General features: G+C 51.8%; 7 protein-coding genes and 3 non-coding genes across 10 annotated transcripts; 5 read left to right on the top strand and 5 right to left on the bottom strand.

Annotated features, from left to right (window-relative positions):
• Nucleotides 1-699: 699 nt before the first annotated feature.
• B0H65DRAFT_544769 (uncharacterized protein) lies at nt 700-1,163 on the top strand (the record flags this gene model as incomplete). The annotated part of the gene is made up of 3 exons (XM_062829324.1): nt 700-706; nt 802-1,021; nt 1,088-1,163. 3 exons carry the CDS (start codon nt 700-702, stop codon nt 1,161-1,163), a joined length of 303 nt encoding a protein of 100 aa, XP_062686901.1.
• Nucleotides 1,164-1,756: 593 nt separating this feature from the next.
• B0H65DRAFT_544768 (uncharacterized protein) lies at nt 1,757-2,011 on the top strand (the record flags this gene model as incomplete). The annotated part of the gene is made up of 2 exons (XM_062829323.1): nt 1,757-1,864; nt 1,934-2,011. The coding sequence occupies 2 exons, from the start codon at nt 1,757-1,759 to the stop codon at nt 2,009-2,011; spliced, it is 186 nt and encodes a 61-aa protein (XP_062686900.1).
• Nucleotides 2,012-2,084: 73 nt separating this feature from the next.
• On the top strand, nt 2,085-2,191 carry B0H65DRAFT_t55. The gene has a single exon. It is a non-coding gene; the product is annotated as a tRNA-Leu (tRNA).
• A 479-nt stretch (nt 2,192-2,670) lies between these two features.
• On the bottom strand, nt 2,671-3,171 carry B0H65DRAFT_438758 (uncharacterized protein; the record flags this gene model as incomplete). Its single annotated transcript, XM_062825385.1, has 2 exons — nt 2,671-2,930; nt 3,030-3,171. 2 exons carry the CDS (start codon nt 3,169-3,171, stop codon nt 2,671-2,673), a joined length of 402 nt encoding a protein of 133 aa, XP_062686899.1.
• A 1,738-nt stretch (nt 3,172-4,909) lies between these two features.
• On the bottom strand, nt 4,910-4,998 carry B0H65DRAFT_t19. Its single transcript has one exon. It is a non-coding gene; the product is annotated as a tRNA-Phe (tRNA).
• Nucleotides 4,999-6,034: 1,036 nt separating this feature from the next.
• B0H65DRAFT_544766 (uncharacterized protein) lies at nt 6,035-7,755 on the bottom strand (the record flags this gene model as incomplete). The annotated part of the gene is made up of 4 exons (XM_062829322.1): nt 6,035-6,274; nt 7,166-7,389; nt 7,446-7,587; nt 7,690-7,755. 4 exons carry the CDS (start codon nt 7,753-7,755, stop codon nt 6,035-6,037), a joined length of 672 nt encoding a protein of 223 aa, XP_062686898.1.
• A 2,494-nt stretch (nt 7,756-10,249) lies between these two features.
• B0H65DRAFT_t18 lies at nt 10,250-10,338 on the bottom strand. The gene has a single exon. It is a non-coding gene; the product is annotated as a tRNA-Lys (tRNA).
• A 1,914-nt stretch (nt 10,339-12,252) lies between these two features.
• On the bottom strand, nt 12,253-13,177 carry B0H65DRAFT_50485 (uncharacterized protein). Its single transcript, XM_062827950.1, has 2 exons — nt 12,718-13,177; nt 12,253-12,634 (listed from the first exon to the last, which is right to left on the bottom strand). Exons 1-2 carry the CDS (start codon nt 13,017-13,019, stop codon nt 12,475-12,477), a joined length of 462 nt encoding a protein of 153 aa, XP_062686897.1. The 5' UTR covers nt 13,020-13,177; the 3' UTR covers nt 12,253-12,474.
• Nucleotides 13,178-15,866: 2,689 nt separating this feature from the next.
• On the top strand, nt 15,867-16,385 carry B0H65DRAFT_452274 (uncharacterized protein; the record flags this gene model as incomplete). The annotated part of the gene is made up of 1 exon (XM_062826094.1): nt 15,867-16,385. A coding segment is annotated over exon 1 (415 nt), but the record flags the coding sequence as incomplete, so codon positions are not given.
• B0H65DRAFT_50381 (uncharacterized protein) lies at nt 16,225-17,176 on the top strand. The gene has a single exon (XM_062827882.1). It carries the CDS (start codon nt 16,497-16,499, stop codon nt 16,986-16,988), a length of 492 nt encoding a protein of 163 aa, XP_062686895.1. The 5' UTR covers nt 16,225-16,496; the 3' UTR covers nt 16,989-17,176.

Below are 17,176 nucleotides of genomic sequence, written 5' to 3'. Positions count from 1 at the left end.
TCTTATTTTAGGTTTGTAGGGGTGTGTAAGAAGATTCTAGGCGTTTGCTATATAGACCGCTAATCCTTTGCGCTATAGGGCCTTTATCTTACACCCTCTTTAATAGCGGTTTTGGCACTTCCTAGAATCCCCTCCTTTGTAGACCTTTCTTCCCTTTGTATCGCCAGCTCTATATAGCTGGCGATCCCCTCCAGTAGATAGCTGGATCCCTTACTCAATACATCATCATTCCCCTCATTCGTGATCCATCTCATAATAGTATTTATAGATAATGTGCTATGTTGTTGACTGTGCGGTAGTGATGCGATTGATCTTATTGGTAATTGATTTCATTAATGTTTGGTAATAGACTCGGAGGCCGTTTTGAAAGGGTAGAAATTCAAAATCGCTAAATGTATATATCTGGTATGTGCTACTGGGTCTGGGCGGCTAGCGGGTGCGACCCGCATTTTTACGATTATCCCTTTAACGGGACAAATTTGACATTTTAGCATCCTGCAAGTTTGAGCCAATCGGTGGTTCCCATTTTCCTGTAGGATACCTCTTCAGCTTGCAAAGACCTCGGAAACCCCAGCCTTGGTAGCGCTTACTAGTAATGTAGGCGGAGTGCTTAGCTGACAAGCCACGTCACCAAGTCCTCCAGGTATCTTGCGGGGCGCGCTAAAATGTCAAATTTGTCCCGTTAAAGGGATTAACACTATGGAGTGTATCACGAAATTACGACCCAGATTCTGACTACACAGAACCCTAACCCCCAGAGGTATTAGTGCCCCCCCAGCAAAAGGACTAGTGCCCCCCTAGCAGGGCCCCTCCTTTCATACTCTCCCCGCGATTCCACTTCCGAAGATCAAGAACGTATCCGCCGCATCTTTTGGTCCTGCTACATCCTCGAATCAGACTACCTAGCTGAGCTCTCCAACTTGCCGCTATCAGGTATTGCTCGCATCGAATCCTCAGTTCCGCTACCAGGTGCAGGGTATAGCACGCACTCGACCGCCCAAGAGGAGGAGCAGAGCTCCTTGTACGTTTTGGCTTGTATATCGATGAGAAGGCTGCTAAATCGAGTGCATCAGCTACTGTATTCCAGGGAAACAGGCGCGAGCTTGGACGATAAGCGGTTCCCTGGCATTGTGAAGGAGCTAGATCATCAGTTGGATGAGTAGAGGAGTGTGCTGCCAGAGGCTTTCGCTTTCGAGGTTGAGTGGCCACAACCCAAGGCAGAGCACAAGATCACCGGAGTAAAGACGGAGCATGGGGGGTTCCTGAGGCAAAGGTATCTCACTTGCCGGAGTGTGATATACCGGCCGTAAGTTGCAACTCCTTTACTATCATCAACCTGGCCCCAGAGGAGAGTTACCAACTCCCCTACCACAGATATCTTATGTGGATGAAGCAGTTCCAATGCCGGCTCCAGCCCTGGAACCAGCCCAAGTGCAACAACAGGCGGATTCAGTGGCGCCCAAGGTCCCCTGGCCTCCGTTCCAGCAAGCAGCACGGCCGTCGGCATGAACAGCATCACTGCCCCGTCATCCATGAACATAAAGCTAGCAGACCACGAAGTCCTAGCCAACTGCAAGGCTTGTCTGGATGCTTGTTTGCTTCACATATTGAACCTAAGGGGATTCTCCCAGACAGTGTTGGTTGATACATGGATTTGTTCACTTTCGTGCGTCCCTCTCATTCATTTTCCCCTCCTCCTGCCTCCTATTCTCGCACCATCCGACTTAGAGCTAGCACTAACACGACGTAAAACAGAATGGCAGGCGCAATGCTCGTTCTCCTAGCCGCCTGTAGGATTCCTCCCCTCAAGAGCCTCATCGGGCCCGAGATCCTCCAAGCGGGAAGCCACTTGAGGGAGTTGTTGGTAGGATGGCAGAAAGTGCAAGGAGAGCCGAACTCACCTAGCGTGGATCAGAGTGTGCACATCATCTAGGATGCCGAGAGGTTCATCAAACAGGTCTATACGGGTGGTAAGGGTGAGGGTGAAGGGGAAGGCCGCATCGAGGAGTGAGCTTGTTGATTGCATGGACGATGGAGGAGATTGATCTCAAAATGGGAAGGAATTGACGAATTTTCAATTAAAAGGCAAGATGGCCGAGCGGTCTAAGGCGCCACGTTAAGGTTAACCCTTAATCCTCATCCGAGAAATCCGTGGTCCGAAAGGGCGTGGGTTCGAATCCCACTCTTGTCAACATCAGTTTGATCTCCACTTCGCTCAAGTGGGGATCGCATCTTTTTGGCGTTTTCTTATTTTTTTAGTTTTTGGTAGTTCCTTTATCATGTTCCCTTTTCTTCGTTTTACAATCAGTAAGATCTTGCTTGGGTAGGAGCTTCTGCTTCCTTCCAAGAGTGTGGTTGCAACCTGTTCGTATTATACCTATGCTGTGCTAATCAAGGAGTGGACGGCTCGTTACATCCCCTGCCTATTACTTCCAAAGGAAAAAAGAACGTTAAGCTTGGCCAGGCAAATAACAAAAAAAAGGAAAAGTTGTCTTGCGACGTTCAACCTTCTGAGTCTCCCAACATCCCAATAACCCTATGGTCCATGCATCCAGTCGGTAGGAACCTCTTCAGTCTTCACCCCTTCGCAATATCGCTCATCACTCCCGTCGTCATATGGGTGATAACGAGCTAGCGAGTGGGTAAACTCAACTGCCACTAGACCAGCATCTAGTTAACATCGCAGCAAGAATTCTTCTCAACAAGAACACCCCCGACATTCGTCTTGCAGTGGTCGCGTTGAGGCGGCTGGCAGCCCCAGTTCTGGCGGCCGTTGGCCTTGCACCACTCGTCGAACTGGAGAACCGCACTGCCGGCGGTTCCGTTCGCGCAATAGAAGAGCGAGTCGCTCTCGTGCGTGCCGTCGGGAACTTGGCCGACGGCCCGCAGGGCGTTGTCGATGCGGAGCTTCCAGTAGTCGTAGTATTGGCCTGTTTTGCATTGAGATAGGTAGGTAACTTTTAGCTTGGGTCCGAACTGGATTTGTGGGGAAGGGGGGGCATGAGGAAATGAGGGGAGGTTTAACTTACCGGCCAAGAGCTCACCACCGCAGTAGAATTCGCCGGTGTTGCAGGCGTTGGTGGGAGGGGAGGGGTGGTGGGGGACTTGGGCGGAGACGCCGGCACTGAGGAAGGCGGCGGTGGCGAGGAGGAGGGAGGTGATTTGGACCATTTTGGCGATTGCTACTTTGTGGTTGTTGAGTGAAGCTGTTGTGTTGGTGCTGAGGCTGTTGAGATTTGAGGTTGAAGGGTGAGGAGGGTTGGGCTTTATATACCAGCTAGAGGTACGAGGAGCCTCTGTACTCACCGACGGTGGCGTATTGAGATGCGGTTGCGGTTTGAGGGCATAACCGTCGAGTGTCGACACATCACTCATCACACAAAGGGGTGGCAAGCAGAGGGCCGTTTTCTGATGTTCTTTTTCTGGGCATATTAACTTCTTCATGGAGTTGCGAGGCTCGCATTTGGGGGCTTGAGGCTGCCATCCAGAAAAGTGATGGATGAGATGGTGGGGAATCTTCTCAGTTCTCACCGACCAGGCGTGGGAGGCATGGAAGTCGGTGACAGGATAATGCCCGTTTGGGAGACATCACGATGGTTGTTGCCTTAGAATTGCCGTCTGGTTTCTTCACTTACCTGTCTCTCGGTGAATGGGAGATGTAGGCCCCTCCGTTCTGGACGATTGAACCTGAGATCTTCGCTGGTGAGGGCCTTCGAATAGTGCCAGGTAGACGCTTGGATCTCCGAGTTTACCGCCTTTACGCGCTGTTGCCGGCGAAGACGTGCACCTGGAACCGTTCCAGGTTCCAGTCCCCCATTCATAAATTGAAGCGGCTCTCGGCTGTTACCGACAATGAAGAACCAGCGCCTCGGTCTCGGTAGCACACAGTCCTACCCAGATGACACTACGCCTTCTCGGTATTACTGAGCGTGAGAACATTTCTGGTAGACGTGAGGGTTGGAACCAAGTTCAGGGTTTGTTACAACGAGGAGGTGTAAGTCCTACGTTCCTGGAGGGATGGATACCTGACTTCGAGTTGTCCGTGTCAATTCGTCACCACCTACACACCGCCCACACCTCCACGGGATTCACCTAGTCAGCCCTACGCTTCAGCCGCTACCTGGCTCCTGGTAATTCTTTGTCATAGAATGACCGGTCACTTGAGTGCCATGTGCAGGTCACAGGCGCCTTCTACTTCCTGTTTGGGTGCGTTTTCGCAAGGAAAGAGCCACGCGGGCTGTCCGGTGTACCGCAACGGCGGTGGATGGAAGCTTGGCAACGGTTCCCGGCTGACGGTGTTAGTAAGTGGACGCTCGTATATCTTCCATGCTTCACCATCTTTCCAGGACCCATTACGATCGATCGTGGGACACTCTTCCATCTTTTTTCATCTCTATAAGGCTGATGACCATTGAGGTAGGAAGCAGATCCTGATCTGTGACCCCCGTGCTGTGCCAAAGAACAACCAACTAATGACAGTACTCTCGTGACCATCAAGGTACTTCGCATCCTCTTCCTCTTCAGGCAGGCTCTTCAGCAACGTCGCTGCGGCTTACATCGCTTTTTACCCGCCAAGAGGCCATACGTTGGAACCGAATTTCTTCGAAGCCCGGTTCGACCGGGTAAAAGTCACGTGTCTTGTATTGCCCTCAACCGGTGAAAAGGTGGCTTTCCGCGGGACCTATCAACAGGCTCTTCATGTACCTCGCAGTTTGCCGTTCATCTAATTGATTCATTTTCTTGTTCCCTTGTTCGGGCAAGAGAAGCAAGCCCCAGTTCACGACTTACACGCGAGTCATGCCCACAGTGCCCAAGTCAAAAAGGCAGGATCACCCCTGCTTCCCTGAGCCCCCCATCTTGGCCACAACTCCACCACCACGATCACGAAAACGGCAAAAAGAGAAGATATTGCGGTTTGTGTGGATCGAACACACGACCTTCAGATTTATGAGTGAAGTGGACTTCAGTCTGACGCTCTCCCAACTGAGCTAAACCCGCTTTGTTGGAAGAGGAGCTGAGATGTTGGGTTTATCACGATGGTGGAGTGGAGTGCTCCCGTGCCGCATGCCGAAGTGGTGATGCGCTGATGCGGTCTTGGAAATCTGGGGCGATGGTTAGTCTGGGATAAAACACCTTTGAAGAGATGAATAGGGCATGGATAAAGGTATTTGGAATGAGAAAGATGTCTGGTTGGCATAGTATGTCTCAAGTTCCTCCCACGAACTCAAAGGAAACTTGTCTGATGTTTTCACTTCCAGTCAACGCATCTCACTTACCCCGATCACGTTTTCCGGTGTGCGAAACGGGTCTTGGGCGCAAATCACGGCATACGGCGGTATTCATCATGGACATGAACGATACGGATATGAGGTACGGATCAATTCTGTTATTGTTGGAAGTCCGTGCCCTGAATTCCCTTCACTTGGCTTCCCATTCACCGGCACTCCCTTCCAGTATTTCTAGGCTGCCCTGGTTTCCGTTTCCCCTCTTCCGTTATCACTACAGGTACTCTATATACATCATCATAATTCCCATCTTTCGTGATCCATCCCACGACCCTCCCATTTTCGTGCTTGGCGCCGGTGACAACATTCACAGGGAGACAGTATGGCAAGTCGATCTTCTCCTCCTTTTCCAACTTTACTCTCAGAGGCGGCTGTAGCCTTGCCAGGACGGAGACAGGCCCTTGGACAGCTTCTTCCACCAGTCAGCCGGCAACTCTGTTTTGGCTCGCTTCATCTCAATATCCAGCCTGATATCTGCTCTCTGGCGATCCAGCACCCCTCTTTGGCAGTTTGGTATGCTTCAGCATGGTTACTGAGAGACTCAGCGGGTGTCCAGCCACGTTCAAGACCAGGGAATAGAGGGTCTTTGCCCGCTTTCGCCACGATGGTCACAAATCGTTTGGTTGGTGGTCCCTTCTTGAGCTGCACCGGGGATTCATCGATGACGAGATGCGGCACTCCCGTGCTGATGGTGGAAATCGCTAAGTCTCATTCCTCTCATGGCTGGGAGCCAGAAGCCACAGAGGCGATCAGCGGTTGGAAACGAAGAAGCAAAAGGCGCTTGTGATGATCTGCTTTTGAAGCATGGCCACGACAGACTGAGCAATCTTAACGTCCGCCATGTTCGGATTCATCTCGAGCATCATGTCGTTGATCTTCTTTTGTTCTTCCTCCAAGCGCTTCATGTAGCTCGCCAGTCGCTGTTGGGCCCCCTCAACTTCGCTGTCTTCGTGTGCGTCGGTTTGGGTAGAAACACCAGGTAGGAAATGCTAGTATAGGGCAGTGATCATGGCCTCCTGCTTCTTGTTCGTCGTCGGTCAAGTACTTTTTTTTTGTTCTTTTCTTTTCCTTTCTTTTTCTTTTAAATTTTTTTTTTTTTGTTGTTTTTGTGTTTTTTTTTTGTCTTTTTTTTTTTTTTTTTTTTGCCAGTAGCGTGAGCTGGAGTGGTGTCTTCATTGGGTCTATGAACAACTTGTGGTCGATGGGGCACTCCAGCCCACGCTCCTGGATCTCCTTGTCTCCTTCAGGAGTAGCCTTTTGAGCTGCCGACGCAGGAGTCGTCCACTTCTGGCTCCAAGCCATGAGAGGAATGGGACTCAGCAATTTCCACCATCACTGCCGGGAGTTTGACTTGGCCTTGGCCTGAAACTGTTCCCACGATGCCTTGTCAGGCTCGGCAATGACGAACTCTCCGTCGGCATTGACCATGATGCTGGAAAAACAACACAAAAAAACACACAAAGATCGATGGTGGTCTGGTGCTTGCTGTTGTGGTTGAGTCGTTGACGTTCTCTCCGGCAATGCCTCCCGTAGCTCCTGCAGTGCCGGCTGGGACTGTGAGATCGGAACTTGAAAACTTTGAGGTTGACTAGGCTGCTGATGTTGGACCATCTCCCGGCAGGAATGAATATAATTCTCATGACACTCGGTCAGGAGCTGTGTGGTGTTGTCTGATGTTGAGGGACCTGCGAGAAACTTGAAGAAGACTGAGGACTCCATGTTGAGTTCAGGTTGATGTGATGTTGATGGAGTCCCCAGTCTTCAGGTTGAAGAAAAACCTGACAACTCAGAGAGGTGGTCACGGTGGGACGTTGGGTTCGGCGGCAACTCGGGGTTGGAGATGATCGGAACTGGAACGGCGCGTGTCGTCCAGCACGTACGGGCGCCGCAGGTGAATCCTGGGCACCGAGGGTGACGGGTTGTCCAAGGGCCTTTGCCTGATCCAACAATTTGCGGATTACGGAATCTACGACGTATAGGACGCCCAGCTTGTAAGCGTGGTGCATGTGCCTGCTCGTGGCCAACAAGGTCAGGCCGAAGAAGGTTGCGAAGAAGGAGAGGAAGAGGACGATGACGAGAGGGGTAGGAACGTTGAGATTTGTTGCTGCTCAGGGAGGTCGCTGGGCCATGGAACGGGGAGCAATCTTTGGTTGGATTGACTGCTGAACCGGTGGTTGAACAGGCTTTTGCTGCCCGGGGGCTGCCCTGGGTCGATGGTGATATCTTTGGAGTACCGGTCCCATTCGGAATGGTGAAAGAGATAGGTAGCCTTGGGTGCGAGGGTGAGGTTTGCCTTTCGGGGCTGGGAACACAATCATCCGAGGCGCTAGAGATACAGGTACTGTTGGTGACGCTCTGTGTTAGTGATGTTCTTCGCTTGAGGACAGAGCAACTAAAGGCTTACCCAGAGCTGTAGGCAGTCACTGCATGGCTCCGCAGAACCAGAAACGTTGGCAGCGCGAGGAGCCATAGTGTCGTCGGTGGTGGTATCACTACCCCGGTAAGACTCCCAAGACTCAAGGCGGGGAGAGGATCTCGAAATGCTGAGAATGATCGAGACCTAGTGAGACGGTCTGGCCATAAGTCGTCGAATAGATCGTGAGAAAATCAGTTCAAAGGAAAACCAAGCTTTTGAGTCGTCGCAAAGAAAATGCCTGCAAGCAACAAGGTGGTGAGGAGGGGTAGGAGAGAAGAAGCGTTGGTGGTGGTGGTGGTGGTCTGTTTTTGTCAGCATCGGTTCAGATTCCCATCACAAAAAGAGTTTGGCATGAATGTAGAAGCAGCCGCGATATTTGAGCTTGTGGGAAGAGGTGAAGATCGTGAAGATGAGAAATGACGCGATGAGGTGGAAGTGAAAGTGTAAACTGATGATATCGAACTGAACTCACATTTTCTTGGGAGCGACGTTCCCAGCTCAGCGAGCGAGGCACAGCCAGCCCAGACAAGGAACTCGGCGATGATGGTGGCGATCAAGGCGATGCCAGGTGAGGGCGAGATGGCGCCGACGACGCCGACAGCAGTGAAGATGCCACTGCCAGTGACGCGAGGGCCTTGTTGATCGTGACCATCTTGGTGGTTCACGACTTGCCTCGTGAAGGAGGACAAGAAGTGAGAGCGAGTGAAGGTGTGGAAAGAAAGACGAGGGGGGGAACTTGAGAGTTTGTTGTATGAGGAAGAAAAGAGGAAGGGAGGAGATGGCTGAAGAATTTATGTAGAAGGAAAACTTTGTGCGGGGCACAAGCTAGGGTTCAAGCTCAGAGATACCCCTCGGTTGAGAAAGAAAAAATGAGTGCCTTGTTGCCTAGTCGACGTGAGTTTGAACTGCAGTCTGGACTTATCCGATGACGTGTAGCACGGGACTACAGCCCTCAGGTTAGGGCAAGACCAATAGCAGTCAGGGATCGAAGGAGAAGGGGTTCGATCTAGTCACTGAGCTCAACAAGATTGTGGCTGTGCTACCTGCTTGTCGGATGGATATGGATTGTTCTAGGTGGCAGATAGGCGGCTGGGCCATTCCATCTGATCTCAAGTTCAACAGCTGACCTCCTCCAGGGCTGTTCTCTGGTGGAGATCCCTGACCTTTCCCTCTAGGACAAGAAGCAAATGAGGCTACAGTATGACTGATAGCCTTGAAAGAACTGACTGGCAAGAGTTGTAGCATGGATATCAGCTGCATAGCTGGACCACGGGACCTAGCAGCGAGACGAAGCACCCGCTTTGAGCCTCAAAGTTCGAGGACGGTGGGAGTCCGGTACTTGGAAATGGGTAGGTGCGTGAGATGGGGGCCGGCTCCCAGCCCCCGTTTGCCTCTACGCGGCGCAGAGCCTCACTTTCAGTCCTGGAACTGTGGGAAGGAAGGAGCGGCGACAACCACACATGAGTCATATACCTTACCCATTTTCCCACCTGATAGATTTCCCAGCAAGGCTACTTGTTTGGAAAAGAACAACGTGAACTTTGTGTAGTTATCTCTGCAAGCGAATCAGTTAGCTCATTTGAAGAGTTTACTGTCTTGGTAGAGGTAGGTAGAGGTAACCAGCTGGGACAGAAGACAGACACTCGAGTTTCTTGATCCGAAGAGACCACGGACTTGCTCGTTTCCAGATCGAAGCGTTCAAAGATAAACATCTTATCCCATCCTCGGTCCTCTAAGAGCTGAAGTTCATGTTGTGAAAGAAAACGAGACAGGAGGTGACTCACGCCTCATATTACGTTCAAGGGAGCAAGCCGTCCGTGAAATCACGTACTCGAGCGTTACAGTCATTTGTCGATATAGAGCACACATCCTGAGAATGGAGATATGCCTGCTATATGCAAGGCTATTATCCCCCTTCTTAACTTCGGTGTCCAGCAACGCGGTATCGCTCGTCTCGGCTGTTGCAAGTATGGGTAAGGTACCTCTACCTAGCAATTGGATGATTGAAATGGGCGAAAAGTCGCTGATCGAGGCGAGCCGACAGATGACGGATTGTAATTCTTTTGTCGTTATTTGGAAATGCCTAGTACTTGTAGGTAGGTAAGTAGTTACGAATGTGCTTGGGCATTGGTGATTGCGTGCATGTGGACGAACATCTCTCTCTCTCTACCTTATCTTGTCGTCCTGGACACTTCGGTTGATAGTCGCAAACTTTCCATCCATGGGATTGACCTTCGACCAAACTGAATTGGCCGGGAGGGGCACGGATGGGAGACGCGGAAGGTGCGAAGTGGAAGTATCAATCAACACTAACAACAGCATCGCAAACACCTTGACTGCAACTGTTCATTCGGTGCGAGATCCAGCGATCCACGAACACAACCGCAGTGCATTCAAGGAAAAAAAAACCAGCCAGTCAGTAAAACGAAAACAGCTCAAATCGCGACACCACTGCGCGATTGTAGAAAAGAAATGGAATCAACTACGACAATGAAACAAACGCAAGCAAGAAAAATGCAAAAAAAGGAAAAACAAAAAAAAATCAAGCCGCCCACGGCGAGACTCGAACTCGCAACATTCAGATCACTTCACTTGTTCGTAAAAGTCTGACGCGCTAACCAATTGCGCCACGCGGGCTTAACTTTGCTAGGTTGTGAAAGTTGCCTTGTCTGTCTGGTTATATACCGCAAACTCCCACGTCATCCCTTCCCTGTTTTCTTTGCCTTGCGGGCTTGTGGGCTTGCGGCGGCGGCGGCCAACCGGCACTGCACTGCGCGCATGCACGCAGGGTTTTGTTTTGGCGGTTGGCCGCTGAATTCTTTGTCTTCCCACTGTGTTTGCAATGTTTGCAAATACGGTGCGGTGCGGTGCGACAGCATCCCTTCTGCTGGTTGACTGGCCGGTTGACTGGGCGGTTGAGGCAGACAGACGCTGGCTCTCGGGCGGGAATGCATTCACGTCACTGTTGTCCAATGAGTGGATCATTGCAAGGTGTTTTCTGTGATTGCAAAAAGAACGGTCGTCACGGAGACATTACATGGGACGAGTTTCCACAAAAACAATTTCCCCTGCTTGCTCGAGCTTCCCCTCCATCTAACAGTGACTAGGAATACGAACTAGAAAAAGGCGGGGAGAGCTTCAAGTCCATTGTCATCCCTGCAACTCTTTTTATGGGAGCTTGTGTGCGCAGGAGAGCAATGAGGTGCGCATAGTTTCCCACCCTCTTCTCAACCAACAAAACAAAAACAACAAAAACAAAAACAAGAACAAAAAAAGGGGGAGGCGGCCGACCGACCGGCATTGCGCCGCTGCTGCACGTTGAACGGAAGGCTGGAGAACAGAAACAGAAACACAAAGAAGGGGTTCCCCTACCGTCCTGCGTCCGATGTATTGGGCCCCTAAAATCCACACGTGAAATAGGAGGGATCAGATGAGGAGTCTCCTCTCCTCACATCACGATTGGGTTGCGCCCGATTTGCGGGTCCTCCCTTCTCACCCTCGGCTTTCCAATTCGAGCAAACCGAATCGCTTCCACCACGGACACCTCATTCATTCGCGGGTGCGAACAAAGCTTCGCAAGCACACTGTGCAACCGCGAAAATCAGGGTCATTTTTGCAATGCGCAATTGTGTCCGTGTCCGTGTCCGGCCTGACGGAGAAACTGGAGAATAACCAGGACCCTGGAAAACACGAAAAAAAAAGTCTAAAAATCTTGTCCGTGCCGTGGCATAATGCCGGTGATAATCCAAACCGTCTATCCATGCTGACGGACGGCTTCTTTTCATCTTGATTTCCCTTTTCCTAAAATAGTCATTCAGCTTGACGTCAACACTGAGCGGCGCAAGCTTACCATGGCGAAGAAACCATGCTCTGGCGTTATTACCGTACTACCGAAACCCGGGAATCGGCGCCTCATGACATAACGAAGGCTCTCACATCCAGGTAACAAGCTGAATCCTTCCTTCTGAGTTGCGATAGTTGACCTTGCATGGACATTGGTCTTGTATTTTATTGTGTCGGTTGTCTTCAACAAACGGAAGTTTCCTATTTACACAATCCCCCTTCTGAATTTCTTAATCATAACAAGCCAACTTGGCCCAAAACAGACAGACGAGACTCCGGACAACGCCATAATGTAATGCTTCCCCAGTCCATGTCCAGTCACCAAGCTCGTCGGCCAAGTAGTCGTTGCCTTGGCCAATGTATAGTGCATAATTCCCCAATAATATTTTCCATGCCACCCCGGAGCGAGTCGCGTATAAATGGTATCAAACTCTTAACCCATGTGAGGCAAAGGCGACTCGCAAAAGAACAAAGAAAGAGAAGTTGAAAAGAACCCAAAAGCCATGGTAGACGCCAATGGTAAAACAACGGATAATGCGTGGGATCCGGATGCTCCACGGTCAAAGCCGTGCAGACGTCAACAAGGCCCTGAACCGTTTGCATCGTCGGATCAAAAATCTGAGTCGGGAACAGAACTGACGCGTGCCATCTTCAATCGAATGCTTGTGCAGGCACAACGGAACCAACTCCTTGTGAAGGTACACCACGAGAAAATGGCACGAAAGGTTCCGCGTTGTTGAGAACCGCCAAGTCGGTAAACGCTCGTCGCTTTTCCATATAACCCTCCCGCTGGCGAATTCGAGTCGGATCATGTCGTAAGGCATCATAGCCTAAATTAGGTCGGTTATTTTTGGTGAAGCCATATTCTTCCTGCCGAACACCATTCGTCATCCCAGCTAAACCAACGCAGGTAACGATAGTCGACGTCTTTCATTTCTTGCTGGGCGCTGTGATCTTGCTGGTGCTCATAAGATCACCAATGTACTTTTGTAGGAACTTGTTATTGTTGTCGAGCTTGTTGTGTTCCTCTTGCACGGCTTCGATGCGGTGGAAGAGGGCCAACAGCGAGTCCTGAAGCGCCTTTGCGTGCCTATCATTCACAGTTAGCATACCTACCATCCATAACTGTGCGAGCGCCGTCAACGGCAGCGGTCATTGGTAGGTAGAACTCACCTTTGCAACTCTTCCCTTGCCTCCTTGCTCAACATTTCGAGATCCTGGCTCGTTCTCCTTGGGCTCATGGCCCTCACGTCGTCAGGCCCAAGAGCCATGTCGACCGGGCCAACCTCAATAGAGTCGCGCGGTACAATCATGGTTCCACTGCTCTTTCGGCTCGGCAATCGTGGTCGTCTTGGGACTGGAGCATGAATAACTGGCTGCTCTTGCTGGTCATGTTGCTGATCGTCGGACGCCCCGGATGATGAATCTGACCACTCCACGCCGGGTAGCTTCCCCATGTTGTTGTCCTCCATCATTATCGATTATGAGGCCACGGCGGGCAGCGGTCCTGATACCGTCGTGATATAGCTGCGACCGGAAAGGGTCACAGGATAAGTGTGTCGGTGTTGATGGGATGAAAGTGTCCGCCTGTGGAGCGATTGCCGCTTGCGTCCGTCCTGTTGGTAAGGCGGTGTCTTTTGTTTGCCACCAACGTCTCGTCCCGTGTGTCCACAAAGACCAAAATAGACAGTTGTGGATGCGGATGGTGTCGCAAGAACAGATGTGTTCAAGGGGTAAAGCGTTTTTTTTTCCGAGCGGACAAGCGATCGTAGGCACCCAAAAGGGGGGGGAATGGAGCAAAAGGCTGCACGGGGCAGCAGCGAGGAAGCTAAAGCGTGGATCGTGGGCCCGTGGGCTAAGTGGTCGAGGGTTGCCTTAAAGAGGGACGGGCTGGGCCGAAGCAGAACCGACGACGTCAGGATATCGAAACGGTACCCTACTCTCTACCTTTTTTGTATACTATGTAGGCAGTAGGCAAAAGTCGGGGGAAAGTGGTGTAGTGATGAGAAGACCCTAGTCGTTTGTTTCGGCCAAGACCTTTGCGGAGGCAGGTGTGCACGAGGAAGCTAGAGAAGGCGTAGTGTGAGCGCCGGGCCTGAAAGGGTCGTGGTGCGGTGCGGTGTAGTGTAGTGCTTCGTCCGCACAATGAGAGACGGGATGTGGGATATGGTATGGGCAGGCAAAGAGGTTGCCAGCTGGTGGGTAGGTTGGTGGGTGTGCGGGATAATACCTTATGACAGGTTGAAGACTTGAAGGTGGTGTACCAACCCTTGAGGTAGCGAGTACCGGTTGCTACTCGGTGATGTGATGGCTCTTGTGTTTCTGGGCTGGGACCCTGGACTGAGGCTCGCGTGGTGCTTGTTTTTGACCTTCTTTGCCTTCTCTGCGATTGTCCGAAATATGCTGGCAGGATGCTGGGATGGGATGAACCCTGGAATCAGTGGAATTGGTGGCAGAACAAGAATCGAACAGGTTCAGATTTGCAGATTGAGACGAAATGCAGACCTGAAAGGCCAGAGGGCCTGAGAGTGCGGTGGACAGCGAAAATACGGAGCAAAAGGAGGAATGGAGGCGGCGAGTGGACCCCTTGCTGGGTGGCCGACGGGGGCTGGTCAGGAGACGGCCTTGGACCTGTTTTTCTGCCGCGATCAGCGAGCTGTGCCTTGCTAACTTTGGGAGAGCTTTTTGACTGGCTGCCAAGGGCTGCTGTTCGCTATGGTCACAGGAGCTCCGAGGGGGAAGCTGTTTTGTGGCAGCTCGCTGGGGCAAGCCGCTTGTCGATCGGAGGCCGGAGGGAGAGATGAAAAACCACTGCACTTCAGGCAGTTTTGTGGTTGACGATGCTCCCCTGGGCCAAGCCTGACGGCAACCAAAGAAAATAAAAGGATTGGCAGCGACAACCAACTGCAAGCCTGCGGCAAGCCTTCTCACACCGCGACACTGCTGCACCACAACGCAAATAGGTAGTGTACGCCAACATACCTTTTTTTTTCCCTTTTGTACACCCTCTCGCCTTTTTTTTTTTGTGTTTTTGTTTCCGGGCGCCTGTGCTCCCACTGTGCGGTGTCGTGGCGCTGAACCGAGGAAGTGGAAGACGAAGATGCGGCGTGTTTTACGAGTACGCGAGCGAGCGAGTTCGGTGTCTCCAAGACACTGTAGAGCAGGATGGCAGGCGGCGACTCGTATACCGCTACTTGACAAGTGAAGAAAAAAAAGGTATCTCCTGTTACCCTTCCACAGAAGAGAACGATTCAGTGGTGATGAAGTGGCAGCAATCAATTATGGAAACCACAGCAGTGGGGAGGCTGAGATTTGGGTGCAGGCATTTTGGATTTTGTGGTTGTGGTCGCCGACGAGGGAACGTTCCGACGCCAGCCAGCGGGCAGAGGCTGCTGGAACGTGGTGGAGGAGCCCTGGGCGCAACGACGGCTTGGACGGCGGGACCGCAAGGACCTTCTCTTCCGTTTCGACTTTGCAAGATTCGGAGATTCTCATTTCCCCTCTTGGGCCGACCTTCCCTTTTGAGCATTTGTCCCCCACCTTGTTACAGGGCCTCACCAATCCCTGAGCCCGGAGTGTTCAGCGACCGAGGTGCTATCCGAAGAGGGGAGTTACGATGGTCCGTGAGTGAGTGTCACTCCTTCCATGGAGACCTTCCAGAATGCATTGTTCACCAGTTTCAAGTTGGATCTGGCAGGAGGTCCAAGCAGGGCAGATATCGAGCTGATGGGGGGCAGCCAAAGACACACGTGCAGTGGCAATGCAAATATATCGGATAGGTAGTAATGATGGAGTTTTGGCATTTCCCATCATCCCATGACATGTCCACAATGCCCTACGGTAACGGCGTCGATGAGGCACTCACAGGTGTCAGGTACAGAGGCAAAGGTGATGGTTATCAAACACTGGTGGTAGCGACGGCGGCAGCCACATATGTACCACAGTATCTCGGCTCCACGAGGGAGGGACGAGTGGGTCTCACAAGCTGCATCTGGGTTGCATGCTCGAAAACCTCAGCGGCCCCCCGTGGTGGGGAAATTGGGATGGAGAAAAGAACGAATGATGGAGAAGTTGAAACTTGAAGCGATGGAGAAACGTATTGGCACAAGCGGCAAGCCTCGTCGTCCACTGTTCATTTCTGGTTAGGCCAAAAATGGGACCTCCCACTGACACGACCACTGGGTCACTGCTTCCCAGATTGCCGATCGGCAACGGTGACGCCACAGTGCGCACATCTGATTGGCTGGTCCCTTCTCCACAGCCGACGGGTTTTCTCAGTGTCAGACTCACTGACCGGCACTGTCAGCATCACAACGGCGGCCCGTTGAGATAACTGAACAGTCTCGAGCACTCCTGTCACGCAATGATGAAATGGCTGCACTGTTTGGCATCCCGTCTGTCCAACCATGATCCAATCCTTCAACCCGCCCGTCCCTTGTCTTTCGTTGCTGTCACTCTTGCACTGCGTTTTCCCCAAGGTCCCCTATTATGTACGTAGGTACAACTTCGGTTCTCTGCAACACCTCTTCAGGTATTTGTCTCGTCCTTTGTTACTTCACGGAGAGCCGTCCACCCCGTCTTACGGGTGCATTTCGCGACATACAAAACGACATGACACGGTGTTGCGCCCAAGCAAAAAAACAAACAAGATATCAGCAAAGTGCATTGCTACCTTTTGGAGGGGTTTGGAGGGGGGAAAGTGGCATGTCGGCGTGCGTGCCTTGCGTACTCCTGCAGATTCTGCAGGCCACCTGCCTTTGTTGCCTGCGCAAAGTGCTGCAAGGAGGGAAGGCACATGTAACATGGAGATAATTCGCTTGAACTAGGTACCCTCAAGGCGGTTACTTTGGCAACTTCTACCAGGCCATCTTCCCGTGAACCCGAACCCCAAACCACCCCAAAAGGCTCGGAAACATTAAAGTCTGCGCCCTTTCTTCCACGCCGGCCTGTCCATGTCCTTTGTTCTCTCAATGGCTCGACTGACAGCTTCAGGCTCTTTCTTATCTTCCCACGTCCGACCACGTCCGACCCCCAACAGACCGCGAGCCGATACACCGGAATGCTCGAGCCTACCTTGCTTCGAAGCAACGAACCATGCGAGCCAGGCAATACAAGCACAAGAAGAGGCACGCCACCGGTCTACACCTCACGGTTTGTTCGCGGGCTACGCTTCTCGGGTCGCTCAAACCTCAATCGAAATCCCAGCCGTCAAAAGATTTCACAGCCAAAATGCGAGTCGACACAGAGATACGTACTGTGTAACTCAACACCATAACCCGTTCAAAATTTCTCGGGGAAAAAGTCAAATGAGGTGGCTGCCGACACCGACTCTTGAACCTCACTGGTTCAATATATCAGGGTCCCACCCCGCTGGGAATTTCCGTCCCGTCTTCACGCCTGATTATTATGTCATGATCGGCGGGGACCTTGTTTCTCTATGCTGACCTGCTACTGTGCGGCCTTCTTGGCATCCTTGTCCGACTGTTGATTTGGTGACTCGACAAAAGGCACAGAGACAGAGAGGCACGGAGACTTCCCCCTTTCTTCAGCGGCAGAGTCCCCTAAAAAATGAACATCGAGACAAGACCAGATTTCGACCCCTCTTCGCCTTCTAGGCCTACAGAAACCCCGC

This window comes from Neurospora tetraspora (genome assembly GCF_033439725.1).
Source record: "Neurospora tetraspora strain CBS 560.94 chromosome Unknown B0H65scaffold_1, whole genome shotgun sequence".
In the NCBI taxonomy this organism is placed as follows: Eukaryota; Fungi; Ascomycota; class Sordariomycetes; order Sordariales; family Sordariaceae; genus Neurospora; species Neurospora tetraspora.
Note: the sequence above shows the minus strand (reverse complement) of the source record. Positions and strands in the feature narration are given on the sequence as shown.